This window comes from Naegleria lovaniensis (assembly GCF_003324165.1).
Source record: "Naegleria lovaniensis strain ATCC 30569 chromosome Unknown tig014, whole genome shotgun sequence".
Taxonomy (NCBI): Eukaryota; Heterolobosea; class Eutetramitea; order Acrasida; family Naegleriidae; genus Naegleria; species Naegleria lovaniensis.
Window position 1 is genome coordinate 676,680 of NW_025407835.1, and position 26,942 is coordinate 703,621.

Here is a 26,942-nt window from a genome sequence, read left to right on the forward strand (position 1 = left end):
GAACAAGATGAAAGCTCGCTCTCAACTCTCAGAATACACGATGCATGTATTACTATAGAGGTGACAGCTGTCTTGAAAACTTAAAGAATGGACCACCAAATGTATCCATCTTCCAAAGCAATTTCATACTTGAATTCTTCTCTCACTTGTCTTTCCTTTCGAAAAGCTTTGGAATGTTGGTCCTCCACAAACATGAATGTTTTAAAGTTACTAATACTACTAATTTCATGTGGTTGAGGAGGAGCTTGTGGTGGAGTCTTTTGAGGAGGATGATACATGGAATGAGCATGCGATATAAAAGGTTGAGAAATCATATACTGTGTGGGTGTGTGGTGCACTCGGCAAGTGTTTGATTGTTTTTGATTGTTTTTTAAATTCAGCTCAACGACGACGACGACGTGAAACGACAATATTTTGCAATCTTGTCTTGACGATGAATGATCTTTTTGAAAACATCTTTATAAAGAGCAGTGCTCGAATATATATCTCTTAAAAAAACAGTGCGGTGCGGGTGAATTGAGGCCTTCTAATTGGAAATGAAGAAATTCCCTGCGCAAAGAGCTCGTTCCGCACGAGGTGTTGCATGTTTCAATGGAATGAACCAAAACGAGTGTGAATGAAAACACAACAAAAAAGATGTTGTGCTCAGCTCCGCTCTTTAAAAGGAAATCTGAAAAGAGTGGGTTACTATTTTCAACTTTCGATTTCAAACACAAGGAGTAATGATTACGATGATGGTTATTTACAAAATCGATGATCATGTATTTGTTTTTTGTGTAGTGACACAGTATTACAATGTAAGACTAGTATTTGAATCATGGTTACAAGTAAATGAAGGAAGAGGCACAGGGATCTCCAAAAGGACATCGTTGTTTTCTTTCCTCATTATGACTTGCTTGTTTGGATGTTGAAGATGATTTTGCAGCTCCCACGTTCATGTCTTCATCTTCATAGAGTGGATGAAATTGTTCCATATTTGGATAGGTGAGAGCTTTGACCCAAAAAGCTCTGTCAAAAGATTTCAATAATTGATATTCACATGGATAATGATTTTGAAATTCATAATCTTGTTGCATTAAATACCAAACAAAACGATCCAAATCTTTGTGAGTTTGAAAAACGAGAGCACCTGCAGGAAGTTCATCTTCTGCTCCTGATCCTTCTCCTCCTTGTGTTTGATCGGATTTGGTTTCTTGAGAGGAGTTGTCAAGAGCTCGTCGCAACGATGGATACAAGTCCACTAATTTGAATTTTTCAATAAATTCTCGAGTCATTTCAAATTGAAGTTTGCTATTTCCTGTTTTCTTTAAACGAGTGATAAAGTTTTTGAGAGCTCCTTCAAAATTCAATTTCACTCCTAAAGCTGCCAAGCAATCATCTACAAAATCTTGACAGTTACCATGCTTGGTTGGATCTCCTCCTGTTTGTTTGTAGATCATGTTGACATTCCATTTGCAAATGACTTTGGCAAGAGTATCAATTACTTCTTCAAGTCTATCCACTGTTGAAATGTAATCAATATCTGCGGTTAATACGGCAGCTTGTGACATGATTTTACGAGGTACGACAATTCCAGAGTCGTTGAACTGTGTGTGAGCAATTTTGGAAAAAAATTATAAAAATGACAGTTGATTGTGTGTGAGATGAAATTGTCATCCAAATGAAATAACATACCTCCAATTTCCATGGTCCAACAATGAGAGCTATCAAAGTATGTGGCAATTTATCCAGTAAATTATGAAAACAAATACATTTCACATTCACGAATGATTTTTTGATGCGTTCCAATCCAATCCAGTAATCATCCATTCACACACACAAATCAGTCACAAAATGATCATTTCACACAAAAATTAACACCTACCTGTATGAAACATTCCCATCTCTGGCAATACATTAAACGAATTCAACACAGGTGACAATAATTGTCGAATGGTTCGATCCGTACTATTTCTCGCCGTCTCTGTCACTAACAATTTAATTCGAATCTTGTCTTTCAATTGTATGGGTGGTTGTTTTGAAATTTCCATATTTATCAAATCTCCTTCTCCTTGACTATTGCTCATGGTCGAATTAAAATTACCAATAATTTTCATATCGTTAGCGGATTGAGTCGATTGTAACAATTGCGAACCTCTTCGAATCAAATCCGAAGAATTTGAATTTAATGTCGAAGATGCATCTTCATTGACTTTGTTCGAAATGTCAGAAATCAATTTGGTGGTTTGAACCCAATCCGTATGTAAATAGGATTCTTTCAATTCTTCGGGATCACTCAATTGTTGAGCGAACATTCGCATTTGTTGAATATTATTTCCAAGTTTTTGTTTAATAATTGGATTGGCAAGAACCTTGTCCAAAACAATGTCTTCGGGTTTTTTTGTATTCGAAGAGGAAGATCGATTGGTTTTGGGTTTTGTAAAATCTTCGTTGGTTGTTTTTGAAATTTGTGATCCCATGATGATGTATGGTTTTGGATTAATAATTGAAATTGGATTTATAATTGGATGATGATAAAATTGGTTGATGAAAAAGTTGATGTGGACTTGGTGCGGATGATGATTTTGAAGTGTGTCAAGTATTTTTTTTGTTTGGTTCTGTAAATAAATTTTGACCAGTGACAGCTTGTTGATGTCTTCAAGAGAGATGAGAAGCTTTGAGAAAATGGTTTGGATTGTTGATATTAGTATTCATTGATGAGTGAAGGCCAAGTAATTCTAGTATACGGAAGATCATTGCAATTACAATTCCAAAAAAAATAAGAATTTTCTGTACCAATAACAACACCGCAGCAAGGCTTCTTTATCATGTCCTCAAGCCTTTGATCATCAAATCACACCGAATAATATTCATCAAATCATGGCGGATTCTTCCATTAAAACATTTCAAGTATTGTACACGAAACAATTGCTCAAGAAACATCCTTCCTACTCGGATGGATTTTTGAAATTTAATCCCGAAACCAAAGCAATTACGTTGTTGGATGAGAAGAATAGTAAATTAGAGAATACTTTTCTTCATTATTGTGAGATTCCAACGATTGAGAGTGGAGTAGAGTTTCAAACAAAGACATTCAAAATTCAAGTAGAGGATGAGATTGGAGGAGGCAAAACCAATTCTAGTAGTGCCAATAATAATAACAACAGTAGCAATTCAACAACAACATCATCCTCACAATCAAAGCCTTCTTCCTTCACCTCAGCAGCCTCTGTTTCAAAATCCAGCACTTCCGATGTAAAAACCACAACATCCAAACCAGCTACAACAACGAGAAGCGTAACTTCTACCCGTAAACCATTCAAGCCTCCCCTGAAGGAAAATTATGAGAGTTGGAATAAGAATTTTGGCAGTGGCTCAAAATCATCCTCTGCTACCTTATCTGACGATGGTGGCAATGATTCCGGTGGTGCTCGGAACACAGTTGCTTTCAGTAGCAATAACAGAAATAATATTAACAGTATTACACAAACAAAGTCAAATATCAAAGCCATCGGGAACGACCATGATGATTTGGATGATTTAGATTTTGGAGAATTTGATGTTCCTGTTCACTCGACAGGAGCTACAAGTCGATTTTTCAAAGGAGGAAATACTTCAAGTTCTGTACATAATAATTCAAAAAACTCATTCAACGTTTCCTCCCGTACTAACCCTTCAAAATCTGTTGTACCTGCCCAAAATAGTGACAACAGCTTTGACGACGATGAAGTGGATGATTTTGATTTAAACGATTTGGAATTACATAACGACTCTTCTAACGTCACACATTCAACGAAAAACTTCTTACTGAACAAACAACAAAATATCAAACAAACGAGATCTAGGTATGAGCCACCACCGCTTGACCCTGAAGAAAAAGAGGAACTGTATGACGACACTATGCTTGATGTTGAAGAGGATGAGAACTTAAGTGTGCCTCAGACTTTGAAAAATTCCCGAACACCACAACCAACAAATATCACAAAACAGAACATTCCCTCGACGAAACAAAATATGTTGAACAACAATACTACCAACTCAAAACCAACGTTAGATCTCGTAATAGATGACGAGGAGTTTGAGGAAGGGTTATTATCAAATTCATCCTCAAAGCACTTTCAAGAGCCAAAGAAAGTAGAAACTACTGCAAGTTCAGGTTTTCAGTCAGCATCTAAAGTGTTGCAGGCATCATCAGGAACGAAACCAAAGGTTGCTCCCAATCTGGATCTTAGCCTTGATAACTTGGACGTAGACTCTGACGAAGATTTAAAGTTAGAAAGTCCACCTTCAAAATCAAGCAATCAATCTGTTTTCAGACCTCCACAGCCAATTAAGCCCACGAATACGAGCCAAAACTCTTTCACTCCTCCTTCTACATTTTCTAAGCAACCACCAAAGGTAAAGAAAATTAATTTTGATGATGACGACGACGAAGAACCTAAAGAATCACACACCACTCCAAGACAATCCCAAAAATTTACTCCTCCTCAACAATTTATAAGGCCATCTCCACCACAATCAACGCCTCCATCCAATGAGAAAAGTCTTACAAGCAAAAAATTCTTAGAAACAACCAAGTCATCTCCCAACAAAAAGTTCAAGCAAACTCAGCTAAACATGGGACAAAAGCCAGCATCATCTCCAGCTTCATCACCCATTGCTACAAGCGATGACATACCCATACTTTCACTCGTCCAGAACGTCAAGAGAACAAAACACGAAATTATTTTCCCAGATGTGGCCATGAATGATTTATTTGAGCAAAGAAACGCCTCACCTAAACGTTTTGTGGAGGTTCCTGACAAATTCAGTAGCGTGGAACATTACAAGACAGTTTTTTTAGATGCGCTTTATGAAGAAATGAATTTGCAAATGCTCAATCTTGCAATGAACTTCTATAAGACGTACAGAAAGATTACACAAACCTCCTCAACCTCTTTTACACCCAAAACCAATAATCCACTATGTCATTGCAAACTTCAGTCGAAGTTGGCGATTGTAAAAAAAGACGGCCCAAATAAGGGAAAGCCATTTTACACATGCGGAAAGCCAAACAAATCAGAACAATGTAAATTCTTTGCGTGGGCAAACAATGTTCATCCAAGTATGGTCACCAACACAAAAAATGGGTTTATTGAAAACAAGACCGGCGAGTATGATAGAATGGCATTCTTTCGAAGAAACACAATTTATTTTTATTTTGGTTGCGAAGTTTTAAAACAAACATTTGGCTCGGCTAGAAAAAAGAATGCTATCACACAATGGTACCTTCATATTGACTCTCACAAGGAAAAAAGTCAATTTTATGCCAAAGATGACATTTGGATTCTTTCTAAAAGCAAAGATTTTCAATACAAGACAGGTAATCTTGTCATTGCAAAAAGCGTTTTCCATGGACCTGACAAAGATGGGAAGATTGAGCTTTCAATTTTGAGTGGAATTCCCGAAAATTTGGAGAATGAAAGCATTTACGCTATTCGAGGTCCTAATTTCACCTCAGAGTTTGAAATGATCGAAAATTTAAATGATCTAGATCCTCTTAAGCTGCCTCTGTTAAGCGACATTCTAGGAACAACCGAAGAAGAGAATTTGAAGATAATGAGGAAGAGACTCAATACCAAATTTAAGCCTCCTGTGGCTTCCTCTTCAAATAGTGACACAAATGAAGAACCTAATATCACAGACACCTCAAATGCAACAACCTTTGAAATTAACATGGATATGGAAGAAATTCAATCCATAGCCAAGTCCTTCATTTCTGAATACAAACTCAATGAAGATCAAGCAAATCTTATTCAGAGGTGTGCTCAGTGGTTTTACAAAGGAGATACCTCATCTCCAATTTGTCTAGGTACGTTCTTTAATAACCGTAATTTCAAACTTACGCGCGTCTATATTTTTAACAGTGCATGGAGTCTATGGGTCAGGAAAAACCACTGCCTTAATGGTACTGATCTTATTTATGTGTAGAGTGTTAGATGAGGCAGACGATCAATCTATTAGAATATTAGTAGCATCTGGAACCAATGTTGCTGTCGACAATATATTAGAGGGTCTTATTACTGAAAATTATAAGAATTTGGTACGAGTTGGAAGTCAAAAGAAAATTGCAAAAGCTGTCCTGCCGTATACGGTCATAACTGAAACTACCTCAGTTAAAGATCAAATTAAATCCTTGAAGGATATGCTAAATAATGAAGCCATGGATCCAGAGGAAGAAGCAGGTGTCAAACAAGCCATTAAGGAACTTCAAAGTGGCGCTCATGAAAATCGAAAGCAATCTGTCAGAGATGCGAGAGTCGTCGGAGTCACATGTGCAGCAACTGGATTCGAAGTGTTAAAAGGTCAAAAATTTTCAATTTTAATTTTGGACGAAAGCTCCCAATGTCTTGAACCTAGTGCCTTATTACCTCTGGCAAGATTTGGGTGTTTGAAATTTGTTGCCGTTGGAGATCCATTGCAGCTTCCTCCAACCCTCACTGGAACCAGAACCGAAAATCCAGAACATTCACTAGAAAAAACCATTTTCATTAGATTATCAAATATTGGACATGAACCGCTTTTGCTTCGAACTCAATACCGTTGTCACCCTCAGATATCAAAAATTACAAACGAGTTATTCTATCAAAACAAATTGATTGATGGAATTACAGAATCAGATAGAGAGCCATTGATTCCTGGAATGCCTCCTGTGATGGTTCTGGATTGTGAAGAAGGTGTGGAAGTTTCTGAAAATACCTCTATCAAGAATGATCTTGAAGCGAAGGTAATTCTTCATTTCATCAAGTTATTGCTTCAGAATGGAATAGCACCTCAAGATATTGGTGTCATTGCTCTCTACAAGCTCCAAGAAAGGTTCCTTTACTCATCTATACACGCTGAAGCAAAAGCAGTGAAAGTCAGCACTGTAGACGCATTTCAAGGAGGTGAGAGAAATATTATACTTGTGAGCACTTCGAGAACAAGTGAATATGGCCTTTCCTTTATTGAACAAAAACAACGTCTTAACGTTGCCTTGTCACGCGCAAGAAATCACTTGGTCATTGTTGGTAAAATGAGCACTCTCATGAAAGGTACTCTATGGAGCAAGGTGATCAACACAGCAAAGACTGTGAAAGGAGCTATTTGGAAGAGTAATGTTGTTTTAGCAAACAATGATTTTGACTTCCTGAGCAAATTTAGAGATTTTTATCATCCAGCCTTTCATCCCAACTCGTCAAGACCAAGAATCATGTTGGACGACGATGACGATTCTTCTATTTTGGACGAAGAACTTTTGCCAAAGAATAAGCATCTTGAAAAGTTTTCAAAAATTACTCATCGAAGAACTTCAGAATCCTCCATCATTACGGATCATGACGAAGAAGAAGAGTACAAATTTGATGATGATGATATTGAGGTTTCTGTTGCAGTACCAGAAGATGAGGAATCAACAAACATTCCTACTAAAAAGCCTCAAGCTGTAGAGGATGAAGAACTTGAATATCATTTTAGTGACGACGAAGAAATTGATTTTAACCAAGCAGATGAAATTATGAATGAAATGGAACAAGAATTCAAAGCCAAGCGAAGTCTCACTGACATGAAAGAGAGTGACAAAAATATTGATGAAACAGCAGAAGAAAATGACACAAAGAAAACGAAAAGGGACAACGACAACGAGGGAAATGAGATCAAGAATTTCACTCCTCTCCCAAATGATTCAGAAACGGACGAGCTTGCAAACCAAGATGAAAAAATGTCAGACATCTCCACTTTTAATGAGCCACTTCAAACCTTGGATGTAAGCAACACACCGCTACTGGTTCAATTTAACAACAATCAGAGAACATTACTGCAAGAAATTCCATCCATCACGCCACAAGAAAGTACCGCATCAAGTAAGGAAGCACCTCAAGCCTCAAATGACTTGGATGATGATTTGGCTTTCCTTGAAGAGCTCGAATAAAAATGATCTTCTTAAAACATGAATGTGGTGTCATTATTTATTAAGAAGCAATGACGCATGGTGGAAATCTCTTCAAAATTATTGAAAAATTGGGATATTAAATTTCATTCTCTGCATTAACAACATCATCAACAATCTCTTCAAGTTTTGCTTTTAGAGAAGCCTTGTCCAAGGCCGTCAAGTAAATCACTCCTCGTAATTTATCATGACTGTCTTTAAGCTTGTACAACCCTTCAACATATTGTTTGGCTGCCTCTTCGTCGTATTGATCGCCTGTATAATCTTTGAATGTGTCCTTTAATCTGACACCTCTCTTGATTTTATCTGTGAACAAGTCAATCTTATTCAAAATTAAATAAACAAGAGAGCTCTCAAAATAGGTCGAGTTGATGTAACTTTCAAATAAATCCAGTGACTCTTTCATTCTATTGGTCACTTCATCTTCGTAACATTTTTGGTCAAACTCTGACAAGCTGCAAATGTACAAAATGGCATCGACGTTCTCGAATTGGTGAATCCACTTTTTTCGTTCCGTTCGTTGACCTCCTACATCAATCATTGTAAAAGGTTTTCCATTAGACATGAATGTTTGTTCCACTATTGTTGTGTGAAAAATTTTGGAGTGAAAAACGATTAGTTCAAGTAAAGAAATTAATAAAAAGAAAAACGTACCCAGTCCTGTCGTTTTGATTCTTGTTCTCAAAAGATCTTCATCGGAGGGTACCCAACCAGGTTTTCCTATTTCATCTAGTTTTTCAAAGTAATAGTTTACACTATCCTCAATTAAATATTCAGATCGATGGTCTGTGAAAACCTTCTTGATACTAGGTGTGATTCAATATAGTTTGTTAAATACAAGTCCATGTTCAAAGATAATGTCACTTGTCAAAATACCCAATAACATACCCTTCGTCATTCCACAAAGCTTTAAAATCGTTTGCCATATTTTGATTCCATAATTTGGCTCCTTGCAGTGGAGCTCGTTGATTCTTTGTCATCTCCGCATAATAATCTCGCTTCTCGACATTTTCTTCTCGCACTGAAATTTGTAACGTTTTTGTGGCGTGACATAGTTGAATCATGTTTCTGATAATATTCTCTAATATATATGGAATGGCTGTCTTTAATTCTTCGTCTGTGAAGCCATTTGTATATATTCTCTTCAGTTGTTTAAATATCGTACCTATAAATGTCAAATGTCATCAAGATATTCCACATGTGTTACAAGAGAGATGATCGAACAGATTTCGATCATCATGACACGATGTTGTTGATCATCACACATGATCATTCATACAAAATACATAACATGAACACATTTTCGAAAACGAAAAACACATTTCAAACCAATAAAAGACGTCATGAATCAACAATCACCACTTCCAACAACAATTATTACTTACTCTTTCCCGAATCTCCTGCTCCCACTAACAACAATCTTCTTCCTTTCTGATGTGCATTCGATCCTGATTTACTTCGAGGTGAAGTTGGAGTTTTTGAACGATTTCCTCCCGAGGAACTATTGTTTGGATTTCTTCCATTGTTGTTATTGTTCTTATTGTTTGAGGATGATGATGAACCTCCATCCGATGAGTCTTTACCTCCGCATATATTACCCATGATGATGATATTGTTGTTATTGATATTTTGTTGTTATTATTTAAATAATGATTGGATGGTATTGATTTTTAAAGATTTTCAATCATAGAAGAATGGAAGAAGGATGATGATCCGAGAGTGGAATGGGTACAACTCTCTCTTGGAGTTCAAAAAGCCTTTGTTTTGAAATTTCCTGATATGAAATTCCGTAGAATGAGAGAGTGTGAGGCTTGTTCTTGTTTTTTGTAAAAGTGTCTGGCTATTCTCTCACCAATAATTACAATTGAACACACTATGAAATCAGAACAAGAGAACTCTGGAATGTCAAAACTTGTGTAGAGATGGAATTAAAACAAGTGACACACGAAATGAGAATTATGTTGATGATGATGGTATAGAAGGAAAAACCTATGGGATGATGAAGGGTTTGAGACTCGTAATACGAGGACACTTGTGCGTGCGGGAAGATTCAGTGATATTTTTTAATCTTTCTGCAAACGACTGTTTTGGAAGAATTTAGAATAAATGTGGCAAGTGACAGGTGGAGTGGGTGTTAAACTTTCAAAATGTAATGTCCTATTGGGATGTGTTAGGATGAACCACTGAGACATGAATTGATATTCCCTATGATCTAGTTCATAATTTGTACAATGTTTTTAATCTCATTTACAATAATGACATGACATCGATCATAAGAAAACTATTTCACATCCAAGACGCCAGTGTTGCATCCCTTATCACCAACTGAACATCCAACACCTGCTTTTTCGAGTTGAAACTCCAAACGAACTTGAGAACCTTTCACGAGAGGGAATGTCCCCTTGTAAGTAATGACTCGACCATCATCAACCATAACTTTAACATTGAGCTGATTGTTGATGTAGGTTCCAGCTTTGAATTTGTTTGAATCCATCCAAGAAGGAAATATATTGCGTATAAAATTGTTTGTATAACGGAATTAAGGAACAAAACCATATGTCTTCTTTGCACTTGCTCCTTCATTCTTGTTGGATCCCGTTACGACTCCCTGATCATCCACTTCAATTTTCATTTCCCATCCCTTAACAGTCGTGTTTGCTGGAACTCCTCGAAAGACAGTATAGGTGGAAGTACCTTCATCTCCTCCAATTTTGATTTTGACCATTCGAGTTGTGTTATTAATGTTTTTGTTTTTTTTTTGTTTTGGTGAATCTACAAGTACTTCAGGCTCACCTAAAACGATCCTCAAAGCAAGTGCTAAGGTCGGAATTGTGAATTTTCATGAGCTTTTCAACTGAATATTAAGGGCAGCAGTGAACTTGCTTATTCAAGATTTATCATCTCTATCAAATTTATTGAACTCTCTCTACAATGATTATTTAGTTTCCAAGATGCCCGTATTGAATCCTTTATCGCCTGTAGAGGTACCACCTCCTCCATTCTCCATAACAAAGTCGAGTTTGACTAGAGTCCCATTTACGAGAGGGAATGTGCCCTTGTAGGTAATGACTCTGCCATCATCAACTGTTACTCGTACATCAAGTTGATTATTGAGATAGGTTCCGGCTATGAATAGCGGTGATGAAATATTGTTAATGATCATTATTATTGTTAATGATCAAGTGGTGAATTATTGTTAATTTTAAGTGGTTAAACCGTTTCATTCAATTTTTGACGATGAATTGTAATACATTCCGAGAATAAGTACATCCGAATATTGAAAACAATTTGATTATTTAATGGGATAATTATGATGAAAGAATTCATAAAGAGCATGACAACTTACAATATGTCTTTTTTGCTTTTGATCCTTCGTTCTTATTGGATCCGCTCACGACCCCGTTATCATCAATATCCACCTTCATTTCCCATCCTTTTACTGCTCTATTGGCAGACTGTCCTTTCAACAGTGTGTAAGTGGAAATGCCATCATCCCCTCCGATTTTGATTTTCACCATTCGTACTATTTTTTTCTTTAACAATTTCTAAATTCGGGCGACACAACCACACAGACATTAATTTCATAACCTTTGTAAGAACTGTTCAATTTTTACCTCAAAAGCTTTCTGTATAGTTTTTTAACCCTTGAAAATAAACTAGTTGTTCGACCCAATATTTTGTTTAGCTTTACCACGGTCTCCTGTACTTCCTTAATGTCAGGACGAGTTTCAATGTCGTTGCTTGTCATTTTTTCCAATAATTTTGATAAGCTTGGAATTAAGTCGTCAGAGTCCGTCAGCAGTTGAATAGTTTTTCCTAACGAATAAATGTCAGACTTGAAGGGGTTGGTGAACTCTGGCGGCGCTTCGTTTCTTGTAAAAACTTTCTTTTCAGTAGCGAAGGAAAAATCTCCCAAAATCAAATGCATGTCTTCATCGTTATCATCTTCCACGAAAATGTTATCGGCATGAATATCTCTATGAATCACTTTGTTGGAGTGAATATCATTGAGAGCTTCCGCCATTTGCTCCAAAACAAGCACAGCAGTTTTGGAGTTCATTTTGATCGAGGAATACTTTGTTTGCAATGTCTGAGGATAGTATGGCATTTCTAAAGCCATAAATTCATCGGCAAAGGTGTAACCGCTTTCCTCGTCGTTTTGTGAAAATTGATGTGAATCAATAATTTTGATCACATGACCCGAGCTGAACGGTTTTGAAGCAATTTTAGTTGCTTCGTATCTGTAATTTAAATCATCCTTTTTAATCACTTTAAACACTCTTGTTTCGTTGTTCTTTAATTTAACTTTAAATACTCCGGCAGCTTTGACTTGAAGGGCTTGCACTGAACTAGAGTCATTAATTCTTTGATGTTTCTGTAAGAATACTTGAAGAAGATGATGACATTTCATTGCTTGACAATGATATCCATTTACAGAAACAACGCAAATACCGAATGATGGAATGTACAATAGCATGAGAATCGTGAGAACGACCACCCAATTCATGAACTGCTTGGTGCAGGACATTTTTTGCGACAAGTCGTCGGTTTTTAATTTTTTGTAATTGTTTAAAAAATATTCCTTGGACATGTCTTGGATATACAGTTTAACATCGTATTTTGGCAGGCCTTTAGAGAATGTGGCAAAAGACATTGAAAAAGATGTGAAAATGTCAGCTCGGAACATCTTTGCAGCAGATCCAAGCATTTGCCATTGTGTTCCTCTTGCCAAAACATTCATGTCAGAAGTGTTCATTATTTTTCGAAGAAACAACGACTCTGATTTGTTCACAACAAGTGTCATGAAAATTGTGTTCAAAGATAACGTTCCCAGTCGTAGTAGTTGTAGAGACCTTCTTATTAGAGAGGCCTCCAATCATGAGCAAGCGTCTGAGAGCAACATCGCCAAATGTTTGAATGTCTTTGAAAAAGACAATTTCTGGTTGATTGAAATGAAATTTTATGGACTCGGATCGTTGCGAGATTTATCATTCAACACCGACCAGAAAAGACCATTGACCACTGAAATGGCGATCACTGTGCTGCATCAAATTACCAAGGCTCTCGACTTCATTCAAATACTTCCATACGACAAACGCGACACCCTTCTTCTCCCTATTGTAGCAGATGGACGCTACATTCATCGAGACATTAAACCTGAAAACATTTTGGTCCAAAAGTATGACAAAGACAATGACGAAATTGAAGTTGTGTTGACAGATTTTGGTCTGTGTCGGTCCCTCAATTCTGTCGAAGAGGACAATGGTGGCACAGACGGGTACAGAGCTCCTGAAAAAAAGATTACAATTCGAAGTGATTTTTTCTCACTTGGAACATCATTACTGGAGATGTGGAATGAAACGAATGATGAACAGGGTCGAAAGTTAAAAGCATTTCTTTCAATTATGACCAAGGAGAATCCAGATGATCGTCCTCAGTCCACAAATGAGATTCTCCAGTTTTGCGAGTTGTTTCAGAACCCTGATCAAACGATTAGAATAGAACAGAAAGAACTCACAGTGACCAGCTATTCAAAACAGAGTACTTCTAACAACTGTGAACAAGTGAATTCCAATAACGGCTCGTTGAAAAGAAAAATCGAGAATTTAAGGGCAACAATGAAAAACAAAGAGGCCAAAAAGAAAAAGAAGTGATATTATTTTAAATACATCGCTGCCTTAGTTTGTGAAGGGTAATAAAGCAGTATTTTTGAGGGAATGAAAACGTTTGGTGGTGTTATTGTAAAAATTCCAAACTTGGTTGTTGAAAGTCATGACCTGTCATTCGCTCAAAAAATTAATTGGTGTGAAACAACAACGACTAACAAACCACAACAATCCTGCTTCATTTCCTATCTCTTCCCTATGACCACCGAGCCACACAAATTAATTGATCCAGCTGTCTTTTCATCATCTTTTTGTCTTTCCGATTATTTTGGCATGATGACAAGTGGCGTGATGAATCAAAAAATCACATCAGAGCAACAACAACCATCAGAAGAAGTCCAACAATCCACAGCATCTACTACAACAACAACAACCGAAACCAATGACGTTCCAGAATTTCATTATCGTGTCGATTGTTTTAATAATTGTTCGGAGACTTGTCGAAACTTTTTGAAACATTTCCAAAATAATTGCCAGTTATTGTCCCTTCACGAAGAGACGAGTACTGAACCGAATCATCAATTATATCATCCAAATATCGATCTTGATTTGAAGGAACATGTTGAAATTTCGAGTCTCATTGAACAATTTATTGTCACAATCGAATCGTCTCCAATAGAAGAAGTTGAAACAACCAGTAACAGTGGCAATTCTCCCAATACAAGTTCTGAATCATCTTCAGCTTCGACAGAAAAGGATTTGAAAATCATTGATCTTGCTACTTTGGATATAAAAGGAAAACTGTCGATTTCAAAAGCAAGTGGTTCGATACAGACCAATCTCAATTCCGATCCCATGAAAGATATGGATTCTAACAAGTTATGGATGCAGCTAGACTCACTCAACGGAATTTCCTTTCACAAATGGATCGAGAAAATTATATTTCCATATTTGAGATTATCAAACATTCCTCCAAAAATTTACAACCACTTGAATGTATGGCATGATTTGATAAGAATTAATCCAGAATTGACACAAGAAATGACTGAAGTATTCTTTGCCTGTTATCCTTCACTGTTTAAACAACTGTCAGAGCATTATCCTTATTCCAACGATCAGAAAAATTGTCACCTGTTACTAGCTGAATATTTAATTGGAATTCTGTGGACGAATTACTTGACTATCCATGAAAAGAAGGAGTTACACATTTTCAATGAGATTGTTATGCAGAGAACTCTTCACTGTCTGAAATATTGGACCCAATACTATTTTGATCGTTTTGATTTTTGGACGAATCAATTTGTGTCAAATTCTCTTCAAGAACTTATGGAGCTATTCCAAAATCTTCAACTGATATCAGAAGAATCATACGAGAAATTGTCACAATTCAGGGTTTGCCTTTCTTCCATTCGAGAATTGTTACAAACTTCACAAGTTCAAAGAGATTTTCCCTTTTCCATGTCTAGATGGAAGGAATATGTAGAAACGAAAAAGGAAGAACTTGGTTTGAATGAAAAAGAGACTCCCAATGAAGAAGAAGGCGAAAGACAGTCTCTAAATGAACAAGCAGATACTGATATCATTCAAGTAGTGGAAGAAGTTGCTGAAAATGGAGAAGAGGAAGACGACGAGGATGAGGATGACATGGATCTCTCTGAAATGTTTCACAATTTGTCATGTTCCATCATGTCTCAATTCGATTTATCACAAATTCACATTCCAGAGCTCTTCAAAGACAAGCTTGATGAGTCCATGTTGAATTCTCTTCTTGAAACGACATTTGACAACATGAATGACACTGACTCGTCACAACTCATTCAACAATTCGTGCTCTCCTTCATGAAAAGAATTTATCCCGAAAGGAGTGAAAGCGGCGAATTGGAAAACATGCCCACTACTGATTTATATTTTGAATTTATTTCGTTATGGTCTCCACTAGAAATTGCCAAACAGTTGACAAATTATGAATTTGTGTATTGTTTCGAGGCATGCAACACCCATGACTTTTTTGCAACCATTTCCAAAAGTTCATCAAACACACATTCGTCACAAAATCCCTATAATTTGAATCACATGATTGAAAGATTTAATTGGCTCTCCTTTTGGATTTGTTACATCATATTGAAACAAAAAGACATGAAAACTCGAGTCAAAACGATGGCATACTTCGTTCAGGTGATGTTCTTTGTCATGTGCTTGCAAAACTATCAAAGTTCAATGAGTATTCTGAGTGCCTTTCACAGCACGTCAATTGTGAAATTAAGCAAAGCTTGGGATCAACTATCAACATTCGAAAATGACGAAGAAGATGTTACATTTAACTTGCCATCATTTCCTTATTATCAATTTTTGAAAGGAGCCAATGAGTTATTTTCTTTTGACAAGAAATTTTTCAATCTCAAATGTCACATCATTTCAGAAATTGAGAAAAAGTTACAATCTAATGAGAGTGAATCCTCCATTTCTTGCATTCCATATATTGGAGCTTTTTTGGGTGAAATTTCAGCCATTGAAACTTATTTCAATGACTTTTTCTCGTTCAATGAAGCAAATATTCCACAACATGGACATAACAAGCCTCATCATCCTCATCATCATCATCAGCATAGCTATTTCAAAACAAACCCCAACACAACCATTCACACTCATCAAATTCCACATCATTACATGTTTAATTATGAAAAGAAAAAGAAAATTACAAAACCAATTAAGGAAATTCAAACATTCCAAAAACTTTCTCGAGTGAGAACAACTACCGATCAATTGAACCAGAGTATTCCACATGCGTTATTTAAACCAATTCCAATTTTGCACGTATTGCTTTCAACGAGCGAATTGATCAAATCGCTTCCAACAGATCCTAAACTTTCTGACACTATCCATGTGAATGGAAGTGTCAATCCATTAATTCGAAGTGACAGCTTGACGAGTATTGGTTTGGACAGTCCTACACTCTCAACAGCATCGAATAGCTCAAACAATGGATCTGGATTTTTCCAAAGTCAATCTGTCATGGCGTTAATGGCTCTCAAGTCCAATGCTCACAGCGATTATATCAAGAAAATATTTAGAGAAATGGCTAAGGAAATTGTGAAGAATGAATAATGAAAAGTCATGAATTGATTCAAGAACGTAAAAAGATTAGCTAATTTTGTGGTATCATTTTGCACATGTCATTTGTCACGGCTATTTGTTTGTACATTTTTGGACTCCAACTCATTTGCTAACATCAAAAAAATGTTACTTGATTTAATTGGTATTGTGACCCTCGTTGTTTGTATTATTTGGTTGATACAGCAAGACGGAGCATCCATCGAAGCAATCATCAACAATATTTCATCATCGACATTTGCTGTCATTGGCAAAACAAAACACTCGAAAAATGTAGTAGATGAAAAATTAGATAACTCCTCATGCGGTCGTCACTCTCGACGTTGTTTATTGCAATGTCATGATGAAACTGCAATTACTGGGAAGGAACTAGTATTTTATGTAGAATTGAATTTTGAACCTTTTTTGGATGGAAATAATGGAATCGTTTCTTGTTCCTCGAGAATGACCACAAATTTTGAAACGGATGAGCATGCAACAACAGAAGCAAAGGAAGAGGAGGTTAATGGCAGTGAAGTGTTTTCGGTTCTAAAAAAGGAAATTATGAACGGTGTCAAAAACGTCATTCAATGTCCTTATTATGACATCAAAATTTCATATTACGACAATGAATGGAAACGTCCATTGGTGGTGGTGAATGACCAGGGTGTTGACAAGATGTTTCGAACCATCCTTAGACATCAGCATTTGCATCATGATTCCAAAACATTTCCATCGTCCTCTCCACACCACTCGGACCTGAACATGTTGCCAAACGATACATCCTATCATGTCTACAACGACATTAACCATCGACCAGTAATTGTTGTAAATATTGTGCCATTACACGACGCTAGGCCATTCCTTAATCTCGGTAAAAGATTGATGGAATATTGTAAATATGAAAAAGCAATTTACAGCTTCACAAAAGCCATTGAACGACAATCTAAGGAAGCTCATCTCTTTAGAGGTGAATGTTATATTGATTCAAAGGAAAAGGAACTCGAAGGAAATATTTTAGAAGATTTCACAGCGTTTATTGACTCATGTCAACATTCTTCATATGGCCAACAATTAGGTTTATTGGTGAGAGGAAGTTTTCATCACGACATGGGAAACTATCATGCCGCCCTCGAAGATTTGAGTCAAGTTGTAAATCATGTCACCTATTCCACATGGGCGCATTTACTTCTTGCACTGGTATTTAAGGATTTGCGACAGCTTGAGAAAGCTTCTCAGGAAATTTCTCGTGTGAATATTCCACTAGATCCTGCTTGTGAATTACCTCGTGCTGGAGAAGAGAATCAACAAGACCCAGTTGGTACTAGCTCAACGATTCAGAATCCAGAAAATCAGGAAACATCTACAACTCCCTTCCATGGCACGAGAAACAATTCACTTCAATGCAGTTATCTGTCACATGACTTGTTTTTATTTCCATCCGTGATAAACAAAATTGTGAGACGAGATGGAGAATTGGGCAATGTCTTTTCCAAGCTCCTGACCAAGAGCAAACAATTTCAACAACACAACGAGGATATGAGCGAAATGCAAGAACTCTTCCCAACAACGAACTTGGAACCAACCATAAATGTACATTAAAACGGAAAAGAGTTCCATCACAAAAAAAAATGAAACTCCCATATGCCCTTATTGCCTTAGTAATGATGATGATCATGATCGCTGCGGGCGTGAAGGCCATCTCCACCGATCAATTAATGGCAGTCATGCCAAAATTGAAAAGAACTAAGGCGGAGGGATATCTTCCATATTTGAATCGGGCCATGAGTGATGGTAGTATTAATACTTGTTGTAGAATGAGTGCGTTTTTGGCTCAACTTGCCCATGAATCGGGAGATTTGGCTTGGTGGACTGAATTTTCTTCCGGTGAGCAATATGAAGGAAGAAAGGTAAGGGGAACATTATTCTCTCATCTTGTTTTTCAATTTGAATGATTATTAATTTTTGGTTCATCAAAGGATTTGGGAAATATTTATCCAGGAGATGGTCCAAAGGTAAGTGTTTTTGGTCTTTGAGAGAAGTAACATCGTTATCACACAATCAACAGTATAAAGGCCGCGGTCCAATTCAAATATGTGGTAGAGCAAATTATAGAGCTGCTGGCCAAGCTATTGGTGTGGATTTGTAAGTGGATACATTTATTTTGATCATAAAACAAGAAGATTTTAACGATTAATATCTATGCTTGAAAATCACAGAGAGAACAATCCAACAAGAGCATCAGACACTGATGTCGGATTTAAAACAGCTGCATGGTTCTGGAATAGTCGTTCCCTTAATAAGTATGCAGACTGCTCTCAAAGTGGCTTTGACACCATCACCAAGAAGATTAACGGAGGCTACAATGGCAAAGAAGATCGTGACAAGAAATTCGCAAATGCCAAGTCTGTTCTTGGATGCTAAGATGTAACACAAATAAACTTCCATCGTTGATCAATTTGGAACTTTGCAACTCCTTGTCTCATCCGTCAAGCCAAAGATAAAAACGCGAAAAAAACTGTCTCACTCCCCTGCTGCCTTTTGGCACATATTTTTCAATGATTGTTGCTCTGTGAAATCCAACATTTAGTTACTGTTTTCGATTTTTGCACGCCCACATTCACACTCGGATATCATTTCTTCAATAATTATCAACATCACTCAGTCCGATTTTTTGAAACCAAACATCTACATCACCACACACACCATCCAACCACCTTTGATTATTACTCTCTGTCTACACTGCCACACCCCATTCGTGTCTTTCCAATGAGTAACAACATTCCTCTCCTCGAACCATCAACAACAGAAGATTCGAACAACATTCAACTCGTAGAATCTGCCTACTACACACAACCCGTTCATGACTTGGAAATTGTCGATGATGCCAAATCGACTCTTCCCGATTCCACACCCACTGCCACGCCCCCAAAACTCACACGACGAGAACAATTAAAAAAATATTGGACCATTTTCAGGAGAGCTACTTTTGGAAATCGAAGATTGAAATCTTACTTGTTGACTGTGTGTAAATTTTTCAGTGTCACGTTTTTACAAGCAAATAATTTATTTGAGTTGGAGAAGGCTACTATTCATCCTGCTTTTGCCAAATCGATTGAAATTATTTCTTATACTTTTATGGCAGTGTTGATCTTGTCATTTACTTTTAGATATGTCAGAGAAGTTTATTGTTCTTGGAAAAAAAGACCGTTGAACATTACTTTGAATTGGGCAGAAGCTTGTATTTTCTTTCTTTACTTTATTTTTTCATGCATGACAGCTGTCACTCATTTGGTTTTTATTGGAAAAAGTGCATACAATGAAACAAATCCTGCAACGCCAACCAAAATCGGCATGGGTGTATTTGGAGTATTAGTGAATTATTACATTATTTTGGAAAAAGCTTGGGCCTATTTGAAAGCTTCAAAATATTCTGCGAGTATGTATTTGGCTAAGGGAACTCTTATTCCAAAAGCCCATCCAAACGAAAAGAAGACCAAGTAGAGTCATGGTTGAAAACTCCTAAAAAACTGTTTTGGTCAAATTCCAAATGTTATAAATTTGATGAATTCTTACTACCTTAGAACCTAAGACAATTAATTCAAACGAAAATTTGAACTCTTTGATTATGGGTGTCACAAAGAAACAATTCTCCTGTCAGTCGATTCAAACAGTGACCATCAGGCAACATGAATTGAGATTCTCCTCGACCTTTGCTCCCGAAACATTTCACTACTGTTCCATCATGTAAATTCATTACTTGCATTCTGCAGTTCATGTGATCGATCACGAGTAATAGATCTGAGCAGCTGTCAAAAGTCATTCCTCGTGGAAATGAAAAACATCCTACTGTGGATCCATGAGTTCCAACAGTACGAATGCATTTCCACACAGGCGCTTCTTTGATGCTCGAGTTGTTGCCAAGTTCATCTGAATTTTCTATCATTCCACTATTTCTGTAAATGTTAATACCACTCGAACTATTGTTACTCACAATCAAATCTCCATTAATGGTATTGAATTCCAAACCCCAAGGACACCCTTCAACGTAAAATGTTTGTAAAATTTGTCCATTCTCAGAGTCAAGAATTTTCACACAACGATCTGCAAAGTCTCCAACAAAGACTTGATTAGGAAATTTTTGCTTGAAAAGTGCAATTCCAGTAACCACTTTAAAATTTGAGCACTTCCATATCATGTCACTCTTTTTGCCATTCTTCAATATTTCATTTAAATTGTATTTCGAAATGGAATTTCCGTGAGAGGCAAAATATAAGGCATCTTCTTGAACTGTCTCAGTGGCTCGTGAATATTCAGTATTTTCGCTATTGAACAACTCCTCAATATATAAATGTCCAGCTTGAACTGTTGAAGAATTTTTAAAATTCATGATTAATTGTTTGGATTCCAAGTCAAAAATTAAAATTCGGTCATTACCATTATCGCTCACGCAAAAACATTGGTGCGTGTAGCTAATTTTCACGTCGAGAGGATAACTGAACGTCAATTGTTTGTTCGAGTGGGCTGCGTACAAAGCACGACTCTTGTGAAATGACATCTTGTCAATTGTGAAAATGTTTTTAAAAGCGAGAGAGAAGGGCTTGTTCCTGGTTTTTCTCAACTTGGTTTTAAGCTTATCCAACAGCAAACCTCTCGAGGACAACTCGTTCATTGAGGTATAAAATTCATCATTTAATGATGCTTCATGAATGTCATTGTCAATCAGTACAAGTGTCACAGCTTGTGCATGAATGTTGAAAAAGAAATGAGGATCTTCATGGCTGGAGAGAGAATTTACAAGCATTGTTAGTTGATTTTCTTTTTTTCGTTCATGTTTTTCTGAAAATCCTTCAGCACCAAATTTTTAGTTCTTGGCGCCATTTTAAATTCCTCTCAAGAGAATTCTTTGGACAGAATCATCTTCTCAATCATGAATTATGGCATCCACTTCAATTTCAACCAAATATTCTTTTCCAATCAATGCACTCACCTCAACCAATGTTGCCACTGGTTTCATGTCTTGGAAAAACTCAAAGTGAGCTTTGGTAATTTCCTCCCATTGAGAAGCATTGATAACAAACATGCGAGTTCTCACCACGTGCTTTCGTTGAGCTCCAACCTTGTTCAAATACCGTTCAATTTTGGAGAGAATGAACGCAGCTTGTTGATAGGGATCATTACAACCCACCACGTTTCCAGTTTCTTCATCGGAGGATACGGTGCCAGCAACAAAGACTTGATTGCCAACACGAACCACTCGACTGTAACCAACGAGGGATTCCCATTTGGATCCAGAGGAAATGTTGATTCGTGCGGTGGTTGGAAGTGAAGACAACTCACTGTTGTTGTTGGATGATGGTGATGAAGAAGGTTTTGTTTGTTCAGACATTTTTGTTCTTTTGGTAAACCAACTAGCCGTTACAAAATGAATTTTAAAAAATTGAAAATTGAAAATTTAAAACGATTTGTTTGTCTACAACGATCATGTTCATTCCTTCAAGGTCGAATCGTGTTCCACAAACGACTTTACTCTCTCCAATCTCTTCAGTGCTTCACGAGCCATATTCGCTTGCGCATGTTCATCATTCGTGTGCATGGATTGCTTGTCCTTCTCAATATAACTCTTAACCTTCTCTAATTGTTGATCCAATGAAAGAGTTGCAACAAGAGAAGAACGTTCCGAATTGGATGATGATGATACTTGTTTTTCATTCTCTCCACACAATACAATGGGAGCCCATTCCGAGCTATTCAACAGACCCTTCTTTCCTGCAAAACCAATCCTTGCCAAGCCTCTTCCTACAAATTGTCGTTGCCCTCCTACAAAACACGTCTGCTCCAAATACATGAAACGATCATCATAGGAAATGACTTGAGATTCAATACGAAGCCACCGAAACATTCCAACATCTCTTCTAAATTGAAAGGAGATTCCCATCAGCAGAGGATTAGCCTTTAAAACACTTTTAGCTCGGGTCCACATTTGAGTCGTAAAGCCATAGCTAATTCTTGCAAATTCTAACGCCGTAAGATATTGAGCATTATTTAAATGTAAATTCCAATCCACATCCAAAGGTGTTACTAAATAGTGAGTAATGTGTTTCGAGGTGGGAATAATGCTATGATAGACATCGGGAGCGTGATGGTGTTGTGAATGTTGTTGTTGCGAAATATCATGATCGTCATCTTTCTTTTTCCTGCTTGATGTAGGAAAGTGTTCTTGCTTCAACAAATCATCTCGAGTTAGGAGCAAGTGTTGTTTGGATTTGAAGAGAAAAACCACGATGAGAAGCCACACAAAACGAATCCAGTCAAACATTTCTTTTGGTTTTTTTAATTGTGTTTTGGATTTCGAGTTCTTTTGTGGTAAATTTCAACAATTTGAAATTGTTGGTTTGAAGACTTTTTTGGTCCACATGGGAAAGATGGATCTTGACATACCTTCACTTGTATCATCACCCAGTCTCTCAACATGTTATAATTATTCAGTGAATAAGAGCTATCTGACTTTCAATCACAATGACTTGTACCTTTACAATTTTCCAAATTCTATAATAGCCGTCTCCATTTGTAATAACGTTTACCAAAGATTGTACATTTTGAAATGATATTCAAGTGCATCTCACCTCGAGAGATCTGTATGAAAATGTGACAAATAACCATACCAAGATGAGAGATTTCTACACTAAAATTCATGTCAAACTGTCACAATTACTTGCAACGTCGGAACAACCCTTAAACTTGTGAGCTACACGGGCGTGTGGTAGACAATGGACGGTACATTATCTCTTCTTAATTGAAAAAAGAACCTCAACAACACATCACCAACACCTTACATCAACGCTTGTCAAGAAATTTCATCAAGGCGATTTGCAAAGATTTCAACAACAACAACAGATTCACGACAACAATCAATCCGCGGTTCAAACTCTTCTGAAATCTGCACAGGGGCGTTCGGCTTTTTCCTTCAACAATTTAATGATTACGACAACCTCTACTTCTTCAACAAGTAGTAAAATACGACAAACGAATACTAATAATAATAACAAATCTTCCTCACCTCCAAACAAACGAAGACGAAAACGAGGAATTTCAAATACAAAATTGTTGGAACAGGCTTCAAGCGGAGGTCAAAAACAATTTCAAAAGCAGCCTTCCTACATTAGAGGAAAACAACCAACGACACCATCAAAAAGTATTTCAAGTCATCCATCTAAAAACATCAACAATAACACGACAACAACACCTGTTGCAGATACATCTTGTATCATCCACCAAACAAGCATTCAAGCATCAAACAAGCATCATCCAACTTCTCTTGAACAACAAGATTCAAAAGTACTTCCGCCCCAATTGAAACTACTAAGAGATCATACAGGATCTTTGGTGTGTTCAAAACAATCATCAACACTTCAGCCAAGATCTCGAGTCATCATCCAATACAGACCCGAAATGCCCAATAAGAAGAGAGGTTCTTTAATATTGACTTGCTCAAGTGGAGGTGAAGAGGAAACGAACAACAGTCATCATATTCAAGGAATTGAACACTGCACTGGGACAGCAAAGAAGGAAGGTTTTGAGACAAAAGCAATTGTCCATCCATCTGATAACATTGTTGAGAAGTGTCACCATTGTGATGATTTGTGCTCGTCCAATGAAAACAACAACAACAACACTAGCCACTCGTTGATGCCACAACCTTCAAGCATCTCTTCTCCTGTATCTGAAGCCACAACACCCGAGGATGTTGTTGTGAGTTTGAATACTTGTGGCCTTAATACGACTAAGGCTACTTCTAACAATCATCCATCGACAACTAGAAGTCGCTCCAATTCCAAGACGATGTCATTGAGTATCAAGATTGATGATACTAACATATCTTCTGTTGTCATGATTAACTCCAAAACCACGAATGATCCTTCGATTGTGGTCACTCCTCCAATGCCTTCAACACCAAAGCATGATTCCGAGTCACAACATGCCTCATCGACATCATTCAGCACCAACAAACCCTCCACAGGTATTCTTTCACGACTACTTGCTGTGAGAAAGAATACAATCTTAATCAATTCAAACTCAGAAAGTCCAACTCATGAACCTCCTACTCGTTCATCATCGAGATTTAGAAAATGGAAGAAACATGCACGTTCTCAAAGCATGTCTCACTCTTCATCCAATGCTGCCTCAAGTAATGCATCCACAAGTGTGAGTAGTACATGTGGTAATTCATCCTCAACTGTGAGCAGTTTCTCCAGTAGCAAAAGTGTAGGAAATAGTTCGAGCCGAGAATACTTCTCATCTTCAAGGACATGCTCAGAATTTGATTCTCATGGACATTCATCGTCATGCTTGACCAATAGTCAGCATAGCGACTCTCCTCAACATCACACCAAATGCCAAGATCTTCCCTCTTCGTCAAACCAATCTAAAAAAAGCATTTCTCAAAGAAGAAGCAAAATACACCAGCAAAAAATGACAGAAGTCCAAGCCAGCTGTCACCCTTCAAATTCTCATCATGCAATGTTTCAAGCCGCTCCAAGCAGAGAAACAACAGCAACTGTGTTTGTTGAGGGTGATGATGGCTTGGATGGCGGTGTGATACCATCAACAACTACAACATCGCCGAGAAGTACTACAACTTCCAGTACCACACAACAAACCGCAAGAAACTACAAAAACGTTTTTTTGAATATGGTAGATGATCATATTACTTTGTTTTTGAAAAAGAATTCTTTCAGAAACAGCCACAACAGCTCTTCAATAATGATTGATGCCTCTCAAACATCATCTCGGAAGTTAACATTGGCTGATTGTCCTCCTGAAATTTTGCTTTACATTGCAAGTTTTGTTTTAACCACGATCAATTGTTGTGATTATCCAACGGAAAAAGCTTCATCACCTGTTGGAATTATTGTTGGTTCGGCATTCAATTTTTCAACATCTAGTTTATCACCTTCTGGATTCATGTATGATTCAAGTAGCAACATGTCATCAAGAAGCGGCAGACATTCGTCAACTTTGAAAAGGTTCGAATATTATCCTAAATATACCATGTTTCCGAAAGAGTTGACACGAGATTATTTCAGCTTGATGTTAACCTGTAAAGCGTTTTATTATGCACTCAACTTTGATCCAGATATTAAGAATGAAATGAAAAATGGATTGATTGAAGGATTTTGGGAGTATATTCTTTTTTGGCATTATGTCTATCCAAATTTTGCATCAATTGACAAGATGGATGATTTCATGACAGACGTAAGGTTAAGAAAACCACCAGAACTTTCCTACAAGAGAATTTATCAATATGTGAACATGCAAGTACAACAAATCAAGGTACAAATTCCTAAAAAGAAAAACTCATTTGACCCTACCAATTACTTTTATCTGTTAGTAGCGGGTGTGAACAGTCTTGTCATCCAAACAATTAGAGCTTTATTCTATGAAAGTAAGTGAGAATTTTTTAACACAAAGAATTAATAATTTGTTTCTGAGCATTTGTTGTTAGAATGATGCACATGTCACAAAATAGGCAAATCTGATTTCGAATGTAAAAGCATTCGATTCGATGGAGAAGAATACAAAGTGCGGATTGAATCTTGCAGTTTTATGGATTACTCTCTTGCTCCAAACTGTGCTGAATATAAATTCAGAGGAACAGATGGTATTCTATTTGTTTGTTACATGTCAAGTCGAAAATCACTTGATGCCATGATCAAGTATATTGAGAAATGCATTGACTTTCGAAAAAAAGATGATGCCCGAACGACAATGGACCCACCAGCAGCCATCATTATGGGCAACATTACTAACAACACGACCATTCAAGAACTCACAATTGATGATCTCATAGAAGTGAAGAATACTTACTCCTATTTCATCAGAGACGTAGTGATTGTGAATACAGATACCCTTGAAAACATTCAAACCTCATTTGAGAAGGTAGCAACCATGATGTACAGAACTAAAATGAAGAGCTATGTAAATACCATTCCAATTATTGAGGAAACCCTTAGAAAAGATGAGGAGACACTAACTTTAGATATAAGGAAAGGAAAACGACGACACACTCAACAGCGATGCTCCGTCATGTAGTAGGTCTTTTTACTCTCTGTGACATTTGCTACCTTTTCTAACTGACGATACATGAATCAAAGTTTTCACCAACATTTCACACGATACAACAACCTTGAAATCAACCTGCTGTACTTTAGAAAACATGTTCTTCCTCTAGATTCTCTTAAACAAACAATATGATGAATGTTTTTGTATTTCACACAACAACAAGTAAAATTCAAGGAACA

General features: G+C 37.0%; 15 protein-coding genes across 15 annotated transcripts; 7 read left to right on the top strand and 8 right to left on the bottom strand.

Annotated features, from left to right (window-relative positions):
- Positions 1–80: 80 nt before the first annotated feature.
- C9374_001799 (uncharacterized protein) lies at positions 81–314 on the bottom strand (the record flags this gene model as incomplete). The annotated part of the gene is made up of 1 exon (XM_044691145.1): positions 81–314. One exon carries the CDS (start codon positions 312–314, stop codon positions 81–83), a length of 234 nt encoding a protein of 77 aa, XP_044551459.1.
- A 507-nt stretch (positions 315–821) lies between these two features.
- Positions 822–2,459, bottom strand: C9374_001800 (uncharacterized protein; the record flags this gene model as incomplete). Its single annotated transcript, XM_044691148.1, has 3 exons — positions 822–1,586; positions 1,675–1,703; positions 1,865–2,459. 3 exons carry the CDS (start codon positions 2,457–2,459, stop codon positions 822–824), a joined length of 1,389 nt encoding a protein of 462 aa, XP_044551460.1.
- Positions 2,460–2,859: 400 nt separating this feature from the next.
- On the top strand, positions 2,860–7,927 carry C9374_001801 (uncharacterized protein; the record flags this gene model as incomplete). Its single annotated transcript, XM_044691149.1, has 2 exons — positions 2,860–5,830; positions 5,886–7,927. The coding sequence occupies 2 exons, from the start codon at positions 2,860–2,862 to the stop codon at positions 7,925–7,927; spliced, it is 5,013 nt and encodes a 1,670-aa protein (XP_044551461.1).
- Positions 7,928–8,024: 97 nt separating this feature from the next.
- Positions 8,025–9,547, bottom strand: C9374_001802 (uncharacterized protein; the record flags this gene model as incomplete). Its single annotated transcript, XM_044691150.1, has 4 exons — positions 8,025–8,524; positions 8,600–8,751; positions 8,834–9,110; positions 9,331–9,547. 4 exons carry the CDS (start codon positions 9,545–9,547, stop codon positions 8,025–8,027), a joined length of 1,146 nt encoding a protein of 381 aa, XP_044551462.1.
- Positions 9,548–10,484: 937 nt separating this feature from the next.
- Positions 10,485–11,463, bottom strand: C9374_001803 (uncharacterized protein; the record flags this gene model as incomplete). Its single annotated transcript, XM_044691151.1, has 3 exons — positions 10,485–10,762; positions 10,934–11,071; positions 11,292–11,463. 3 exons carry the CDS (start codon positions 11,461–11,463, stop codon positions 10,485–10,487), a joined length of 588 nt encoding a protein of 195 aa, XP_044551463.1.
- Positions 11,464–11,555: 92 nt separating this feature from the next.
- On the bottom strand, positions 11,556–12,473 carry C9374_001804 (uncharacterized protein; the record flags this gene model as incomplete). Its single annotated transcript, XM_044691152.1, has 1 exon — positions 11,556–12,473. One exon carries the CDS (start codon positions 12,471–12,473, stop codon positions 11,556–11,558), a length of 918 nt encoding a protein of 305 aa, XP_044551464.1.
- Positions 12,474–12,534: 61 nt separating this feature from the next.
- On the top strand, positions 12,535–13,599 carry C9374_001805 (uncharacterized protein; the record flags this gene model as incomplete). Its single annotated transcript, XM_044691153.1, has 1 exon — positions 12,535–13,599. One exon carries the CDS (start codon positions 12,535–12,537, stop codon positions 13,597–13,599), a length of 1,065 nt encoding a protein of 354 aa, XP_044551465.1.
- Positions 13,600–13,809: 210 nt separating this feature from the next.
- On the top strand, positions 13,810–16,656 carry C9374_001806 (uncharacterized protein; the record flags this gene model as incomplete). The annotated part of the gene is made up of 1 exon (XM_044691154.1): positions 13,810–16,656. The coding sequence occupies one exon, from the start codon at positions 13,810–13,812 to the stop codon at positions 16,654–16,656; it is 2,847 nt and encodes a 948-aa protein (XP_044551466.1).
- A 132-nt stretch (positions 16,657–16,788) lies between these two features.
- On the top strand, positions 16,789–18,243 carry C9374_001807 (uncharacterized protein; the record flags this gene model as incomplete). The annotated part of the gene is made up of 1 exon (XM_044691155.1): positions 16,789–18,243. The coding sequence occupies one exon, from the start codon at positions 16,789–16,791 to the stop codon at positions 18,241–18,243; it is 1,455 nt and encodes a 484-aa protein (XP_044551467.1).
- A 29-nt stretch (positions 18,244–18,272) lies between these two features.
- C9374_001808 (uncharacterized protein) lies at positions 18,273–19,065 on the top strand (the record flags this gene model as incomplete). The annotated part of the gene is made up of 4 exons (XM_044691156.1): positions 18,273–18,551; positions 18,621–18,656; positions 18,710–18,786; positions 18,861–19,065. 4 exons carry the CDS (start codon positions 18,273–18,275, stop codon positions 19,063–19,065), a joined length of 597 nt encoding a protein of 198 aa, XP_044551468.1.
- Positions 19,066–19,410: 345 nt separating this feature from the next.
- Positions 19,411–20,145, top strand: C9374_001809 (uncharacterized protein; the record flags this gene model as incomplete). Its single annotated transcript, XM_044691157.1, has 1 exon — positions 19,411–20,145. The coding sequence occupies one exon, from the start codon at positions 19,411–19,413 to the stop codon at positions 20,143–20,145; it is 735 nt and encodes a 244-aa protein (XP_044551469.1).
- Positions 20,146–20,242: 97 nt separating this feature from the next.
- C9374_001810 (uncharacterized protein) lies at positions 20,243–21,445 on the bottom strand (the record flags this gene model as incomplete). Its single annotated transcript, XM_044691159.1, has 1 exon — positions 20,243–21,445. The coding sequence occupies one exon, from the start codon at positions 21,443–21,445 to the stop codon at positions 20,243–20,245; it is 1,203 nt and encodes a 400-aa protein (XP_044551470.1).
- Positions 21,446–21,565: 120 nt separating this feature from the next.
- Positions 21,566–22,030, bottom strand: C9374_001811 (uncharacterized protein; the record flags this gene model as incomplete). The annotated part of the gene is made up of 1 exon (XM_044691160.1): positions 21,566–22,030. The coding sequence occupies one exon, from the start codon at positions 22,028–22,030 to the stop codon at positions 21,566–21,568; it is 465 nt and encodes a 154-aa protein (XP_044551471.1).
- A 99-nt stretch (positions 22,031–22,129) lies between these two features.
- C9374_001812 (uncharacterized protein) lies at positions 22,130–22,960 on the bottom strand (the record flags this gene model as incomplete). The annotated part of the gene is made up of 1 exon (XM_044691161.1): positions 22,130–22,960. One exon carries the CDS (start codon positions 22,958–22,960, stop codon positions 22,130–22,132), a length of 831 nt encoding a protein of 276 aa, XP_044551472.1.
- A 659-nt stretch (positions 22,961–23,619) lies between these two features.
- Positions 23,620–26,733, top strand: C9374_001813 (uncharacterized protein; the record flags this gene model as incomplete). Its single annotated transcript, XM_044691162.1, has 2 exons — positions 23,620–26,086; positions 26,171–26,733. The coding sequence occupies 2 exons, from the start codon at positions 23,620–23,622 to the stop codon at positions 26,731–26,733; spliced, it is 3,030 nt and encodes a 1,009-aa protein (XP_044551473.1).
- Positions 26,734–26,942: the final 209 nt, after the last annotated feature.